General features: G+C 40.2%; 1 protein-coding gene across 1 annotated transcript; it reads right to left on the bottom strand.

Annotated features, from left to right (window-relative positions):
• Positions 1–969: 969 nt before the first annotated feature.
• Positions 970–5,499, bottom strand: LOC115641172 (olfactory receptor 10A7-like; the record flags this gene model as incomplete). The annotated part of the gene is made up of 2 exons (XM_030544251.1): positions 4,531–5,499; positions 970–1,029 (listed from the first exon to the last, which is right to left on the bottom strand). Coding segments are annotated over exons 1-2 (990 nt in total), but the record flags the coding sequence as incomplete, so codon positions are not given.
• Positions 5,500–7,570: the final 2,071 nt, after the last annotated feature.

Genomic DNA, 7,570 nt, shown 5'->3' with positions numbered 1-7,570 from the left:
TCTGTGCTTGTAATTTAAATCAATATATTTGAAAATGTAGAAAAACATCCCAAACCACTTATAATAAATTTAAATGTGTATTCTATTATTGTTTAACAGTGAGATCAAGACTGTGATTAATAGTGATTTTTTTTAATTTGAGTTAATTTGTTTTGAATTAATTGTGATTAATTGACAGCTCTAAATATTACCTCTTTTGTCCTGAGCAGCTAGCCAAAAAATCAGGGTCTTGCAGATTATTCCAGTTAGGACATTTTGACACTGGAGCCTGCTGTCTTTGATGCAATCATGTTTATTTATAAAAATGTACAAAGTCCTGTTTCCCTGACCATGGAAGGAATCAAACAACAGGAGACAGTGTCCTAGATCACAGCAACCAAACCACTTTCAGTCAGAACCCTGAGAAAATGCAGACACATAATTTCACTATCCTCCAGATTATTACTATTTATTTCTTGTATTAAAGGAGCAACTAATAGCTCCAACCATGCTAAGAGAGATCAGGGCTGCACTGTGCCAGATGCTGTACATACACACATACAGTATCGTTGGCCTAAAGCAATCTAAAGCTTAGATTTTCAAAGGTGTGTAAGCAATTTGAATTACCAACTCCCATTAAAATTTCTGTGATGTGGACATCCATATCCAATAGCTGGCTTTGAAAATCTCAGTCTAGATAAAATCAAAATCTTTCTCTGATTAAAAATTTTGAAGAAAAATTTCTTTTTAAATTTTTCAGCAAAACTTTTCAATTTTTTGACATAAAATTCTAAAGACTATTTTTTGTTTTATTTTCAATCCTAATTTTCTTTTCATTTTGTTTTTCAAAAACCTAAAATGTTTGTTTTTGAAATTTTGCTTTTTTGATTCCCACCACCTCACTCCACTTTTTCTCCTCTTCCTCTCATTCTTTCACCCCCAGTGGGAAAAAAAAGGAGGAAATGTTAAATAACAAGGTAGAGGGGAAACATCCAAAAACTGATTATTTTTTCTAGGTTTTAAAAACAGAAGGAAAACATGAGAAGATATCTGAAAATAAATCAAAAATCGTATTTTTCCATTGAAAACAAAATCATTGAAATCAACCGTTTTTTACAAAGTATTTTGATTTATATGATATTATCTTTTTCTATGAAAAAAAATTATGACTAGCTCTACCCACATTTTAGATGTAATGCCAATGGGTACCTTTGAAAAGGCCAACCAGGTGATTCTTAGAAGAACAATTTTCTCTATAAGGTTCACAACAGAGCCCCTTTTACCTCCTTGCCCCTCAAGCTGTAGATGATTGGGTTTAGCATGGTCATTGTCACTGTGTAGAACAGGGAAAGGAACCTATCCCAGTCCAGGTAGTAGCTGATATGAGTTGTAAGTACATAACGCTAGCAGAGCAGTAGAATAGGGCCATCATGATGAGGTGAGAGGAACAGGTGGAGAAGGCTGACACCTACCCTCCACCAATGGGATCTTCGGGATCGTGGCTATGATACAGGTGTAAGACCTCACTGTGAAGAGCAAGGGCAGGACAGTGATGAGCGTGGTGCTAGCTAGGATTGCGACCGCATCTGGGGACGTGTTGACGCAGGCCAGCATTATCACTGGAGAGAAGTCACAGAAGAAATGGTCAATTTCATGAGGCCCAGAGAATGGCTGGATGAATATCCAAGCCATGTTTCCCAGTGGGATGAGGAGGCCACGATTTTTAAAAGTATGGAGGTATTGATGTGCTGAGAATTGCAACACCTAACTGATTTAGGTCTCTAAGTCTCATTTTCAAAAGAAATTTAGGCACTTAGGAGACAAAATCTCATTTACAATCACAGGGATTTAGGCTCCTAAGTGCCTTACTCCCTTGTGAAAATAAGACTTGGGCCTAAATCAGTTAGGCTGACCATAGCATTGTCTAATATCTTTAACAATCTTTGTGACAGCTTTTCAAAGGTATTTATTTAGGTACCTAAAGATGCAGATAGATGCCTACTGGGATTTACAAATGTAGCTAGGTGAATGGGAATTAGGTGCCTAAACTGCTTAAGCATTTCTGAAAGTCCCATAAGGCACCTATCTGCATACTGAGGCACCTAAACACCTTTTCAAATCTGGCCATTGTGCCTCATTGCTCCATCTTTAAAACTGAAATTATAGCATTTTCCTACTGCACAGAGGCCATGTGAGGTTAAATCCGTTAAAGATTGTGAGGTGCTCAGCTACCATGGTAATGGAGCCAGATAGGGGCCTAACATAGATATATAACCCTTAATGTGTTTCACTGTTGACATAAAAGAATTGAGCTGGAGACATTTACAGTCAATCAAATTTCTTTAATCAATGAAACCTTCTTCTCTGCACCATTCTCCAGAAGGGGCCCTTCATGTCCTTGTTCCTCAGGCAGTAGATGATGGGGTTTAGCATGGACATGAGGATCATGTAGGGCAGAGAGAAGCTTGTCTGTGTCTGGTGAGTAGAAGGAATTTGGCTTCAGATACATAATGGCACCAGAGCCATAGAACAGCATCACCACCATGAGGTGCGAGAAGCAGGTGGAGAAGGACTTCCTCCTGCCTTCCTCCGAGCGCATCCTCAGGATGGTGGAGATGATGCAGACATAGGACATGAGGATCAGCAAGAAGGAGAAGGTGACAAAGAACAGAACACTGCCTCACCTATTTTGGCTTGAAGCCCAGAAAATGGTTCCAAAGCAGACAATGTGTAGGGATGTTGAGATATTGGAATTTTGGTTTGGATCTTGGTCAACCTACCAAAGGCCAGGACTACTTAGATCAATAAGTACAGAACAATCAGTTTCTTGCAGTATTAGGACCTTTGTATGTAGCTGTAGAATTAATCTTCTCCTTGCTACAAAGCAGATTGTTACCTTTTCTTTCTTTGACCATGTGCTCCTCCTGATGTATAAAAAATTGTTTCTAGAGAATAGTTTGGGAAAGGGGAACTATGGGAGATACTTACTCTTTCTGAGATTCTGCTATTGCTTGTACTTTGTTTGTATAGAAGGTAAACACATAATGAACAGACATATAAACCTGGACTGGATGAAATTTTCTATGATAGATCTTGTGTAACCTTAACTCTGCCACCTTGTGTGACAGAGTGTGATCCCTTATGTGATAAGGAGTATATAGCCTTAGTTTTGACTTCATAAGCAAGGCACGATGTGCAACTTTAACTCTGCACTCAGTGATAAGTGGAGAAGAGACAGGGATCAGGGGTAATGGATATAAAACTGAATATTAAGTGTGGCTGCTGGACACTGATAGATCCTGTGGTTCTCTAAGGCTCTCTAGGTCCCAGACTGTCTCTCAAAGCCTGTATAGCCAAATTTCACCTCATAGGATCTCCTTGAATCTTGAGATAGAGTAAGTATTGATGGAATAGAGAGACCTGTGATAATGTGCACAATGCTGCATCTCCAGAAATAATGAATTCACTCTTTTTGTCTCTCCAACTTAATTTTCAATGTGGTTACATCACTATCCAGCTTTCAGATCTACAGCTGTGGTGTCACACCAGATTTATGCACCTTTCACTTATTTATTTCAGTGGCCATACTCTAGAATTATACAAATCTATATGACCTCAGAAGATGGACCAGAAAGAAAGTGTGATGCAATGGTTATGGTGTTAGTCTGGGACTCAGGAGACATGCATTCAACAGCCTGTTCTGCCACAGATTTCTTGTGTGACCATGGGGAAATAACATAGGCCCAGGTTTTGAAAGGTATTTGGATATTTAAATCAATGAGTGTTAGAACTTTTGAAAATCCCACTAAGAACCTAAATACCTTTAAATATCTTGACCCTTGAGTAAAAATTTTAAAAGGACACCAGTCCCTGATTTTTTAAATTATTTAGGTGTTGCTGTGCTCACAATTGCAATGCCTAAATGATTTAGGAGCCTAAGTCTCATTTTCAAAAGGGAATAAGGCACTTCAGAAATAAAATCTCATTTGCAATCAGAGGGATTTAGTCTTCTAAGTGCCTTATTCCCTTTTGAAAATGAGACTTAGGCTCCTAAATCATGTAGGCATTGCAATTGTGAGCACAGCAGCGCCTAAATACCATCGTCTAATACCTTTAACAATCTTAGGGACAGATTTTCAAAGGTATTTATTTAGGTACCTAAAGATGCAGATAGATGTCTACTGGGATTTACAAATGTATCTAGGTGAATGGGAGTTAGGGGCCTAAACTGCTTAAGCATTTCTGAAAGTCCCATTAGGCTCCTTTCTGCATACTGAGGCACCTACACACCTTTTCAAATCTGGCCATTGTGATTCATTGCTCCATCTTTGAAACTGAAATTATAGCATTTTCCTACTGCACAGAGGCACTGTGAGGTTAAATCCATTAAAAATTGTGAGGTGCTCAGCTACCATGGTAATGGGTCCAGATAAGGGCCTAACATAGATATATAACCCTTAATGTGTTTCTCTGTTGATGTAAAAAGAATTGAGATGGAGACATTTACAGTCAATCATATTCCTTTATTCAACAGAATCTTCTTCTGCCCACCATTCTCCAGAAGGCACCCTTCACCTCTTTGTTCCTCAGGCTGTAGATGATGGGATTTAGCAAGGGTGTGATGACGGTGTAGGACAGAGAGAGAAACTTGTCTGTGTCTGGTGAGTAGGAGGAATTGGGCTTCAGATACATAATGGATACAGAGCCAAAGAACAATGTAACCACCATGAGGTGTGAGCAGCAGATGGAGAAGGACTTCCTCCTGCCCGCCCCGGAGGGGACCCTCAGGATGGTGGAGATGATGCAGACATAGGACATGAGAATCAGCATGAAGGGGAAGGTGACAAAGAACAGAGCCACCATGAAGACAATCATTTCGTTGCGTGAGGTGTCCCCACAAGCCAGCTTCAGCAGTGGAGGGATGTCACAGAAGAAATGATTAATCTCGTGGGATCTGCAGAAGGGTAGGATGAATACCATGCTGGTGAGACCAAAGTACACGAGGAGACCACTGAGCCAGGATCCAATAACCAGTCCAGTGGACACCTTCCTGTTCATAAACACAGGATAATGCAGAGGCTTGCATATTGCAACATAGCGATCGTAGGCCATGGACGCCAGGAGAAAACACTCTGACCCACCTAGGAAAAAGGTGAAATAGGTTTGCATAGCACAGCCAATGAAAGAGATGGTTTTATCCCCAGAGAGCAGATTCCTAAGCATCTTGGGGACATTGACTGATGTGTAGCACATCTCCAGGAAGGACAGGTTCCTGAGGAAGAAGTACATGGGGGTATGAAGGGCTGGGTCAGCCAATGTGAGGACAATGATTAGAAGGTTTCCAGCCAAGGTGACTATGTAGGTGACCAGAAACACCGAAAAAAATAAATGCTGCAGGCTGGGAATGTCAGAAAAACCGAGGAGAATGAATCCAGTGATTGTCGTGCTGTTTCTTCCCACTGTTTCTTGGCTAGTTTTCATCCTGAAGAAGAAAAGGAAACAATAAGTTGTCACAGAATACTTTCCCCCACTCCGCCGTCCTCCACTGTCATGCAATTTCTCCAGATAATCTGAGTCTTCCTGTGAATTTTAGGAAGCTAAGAATTTTGTCTTTTTACAATTTGCTGCAACCTGTGTTATACCAATGGAATAAAAGCCAGCAGGATCTTATTAAAGGGGAGAAGGCAAAATGCCGTATTTATTGTGAATACAAAAAGAATCTGAATAAGCAATCAGTTATAGCTATAACATTTCATTCTCTCACACATTCATTCTTTCATTCACACCAAGTTCTGCAAGGTAGTTATAGTTACCAGCCTGGAGCTTGCTCATGCCACATCACTGGCCAGGTAGCCTGAACATGAGGATGGACTCAAGTCTTGTCAGGTGCACACCTGATGCTCTTGGAGGATGGTGGCAGAACCTGACTCAAAGTTCTCAGTCTCTAGGTTCTGTTTTTATAGGAATTTATCCCTATACCAGTCTATGGAATCCTCTTCATCATGCTGCTTTTACGTTTGAAGTGATAATCAACCACTGTTATGCTTGAAGTGATGTTTAATCAGCAGATGGCCCATCCATGACAGCTTGGTGTTATCTTGTTCTTCAGTTCTTTGCCCCCACCCATTCCGTCCTTGGTGTGCTTGGGTGCTTGAGGGTGGATTGCGGATTTCGGTTTGCCCTCGGGGTCACCCAGTCATTTCACTCCATGCATTCTTCAGCCAATTGATGTTGGGGTTGTAATTCTCAGGCTGGCACCTTAACCTTTAATTTTTCATTTCTTATTCAATCATACATACAATCACACTCCAGCGTATATCCTGTCAACATCTGCATTTTAATCCTTTAACATAACCATTCTAAAATCAGTGGGACATGGCAGACTTCAATAAGTCTATTTATCCCACTTGTTACATTTAAAAGGAAACAAATAAGATAATCATGCAGGAGTGTGTATTGCTGAGGAGAGGGTTATACTGGAGTTCAGGAAAACAAAGTTGTACCAGCCATAAAGGGCAGCTGTTATCTTGTTACTTTTAGAACAAACTCTTAGTCTCTGGATGTGCTTCTACAATTAACACAGACTCAACAGGTTAGCTGAGAAACATATTTCTTTTTAATGGTCAGGCCAAATTCCGGGATCTGCTCAAGTTCTGGGGTCTGCTGTGGAGTCACTCTTTCTTATATTTCCCATATCAGAAATTTACCAGTTCTTAATCTAGTCCAGCACTAGTGTATCTACATCACTAATGCACAGAGCTGTCCTGTGCAACATTTCTTAGAACTCGAATGAATACATCATAAAGTTTGAATTTCTGGGTACTGTGTGCTGGATCTTAGAGCAGTTCAGAGATGGATGTTTTATGTTGCTTTTACCCCTGGATCCTCCCCCCCCTCCCGAGTTTTGTGACTAAAATGTGTTATGAGATCCAGCAAATTTTCAAACAAGGTCAATTTGGGGGTGAGTAGGGATGTGTCTCATAAATCTCTTAACCAAATGACACCAGTTTTAGAACACTATTTCTAACCTTCTCCATCCAATTTTCAAGTGGGTCTGCCTATGCATGTGGACTTTGGGCACTTTGAAGATTCACCTTTCAAATAGACAACTCTGTGTAATGTTAACTTTAGCACAGTCCCATAAGGCCAAAACTACAAAAGGGACCAGTGATTTTGTGTGATTCTTCATTCTGTCACAAGCTCGATGCAAATATAATTGCTTTGGGTCTGATTCACCACTGAGTTTCTATAGCATTATGCCTGTGTAGGTCCAATGGGCCAGAATAATCTGGTGTAAATCAGTTAATGGAGCTATGTGGATTTACACCAGATAAGGATCTGGCCCTTGAATTTCAAAGGAGCTACAATGGTCCTAAAACTGGTAAAGTGGAGTAAAAGTAGTTGACATATAGGATGAAAAATCAAGCTAAGTTGTCCCAGGTTGGTCATTCAAAAGTGGATGCACTTAATATCTGTGGTAATTTGGGTCAGGTCTCATAAAGCATGGATTGCACAGTGCATAGTACCTGATATATAGTAAAGGGAAATTACCACTGACCTGAATAGAAAAGGATGTGAATCAAACCCTGCA

The sequence above is a fragment of the Gopherus evgoodei genome, unplaced genomic scaffold (genome assembly GCF_007399415.2).
Source record: "Gopherus evgoodei ecotype Sinaloan lineage unplaced genomic scaffold, rGopEvg1_v1.p scaffold_33_arrow_ctg1, whole genome shotgun sequence".
Lineage (NCBI taxonomy): Eukaryota > Metazoa > Chordata > Testudines > Testudinidae > Gopherus > Gopherus evgoodei.
Note: the sequence above shows the minus strand (reverse complement) of the source record. Positions and strands in the feature narration are given on the sequence as shown.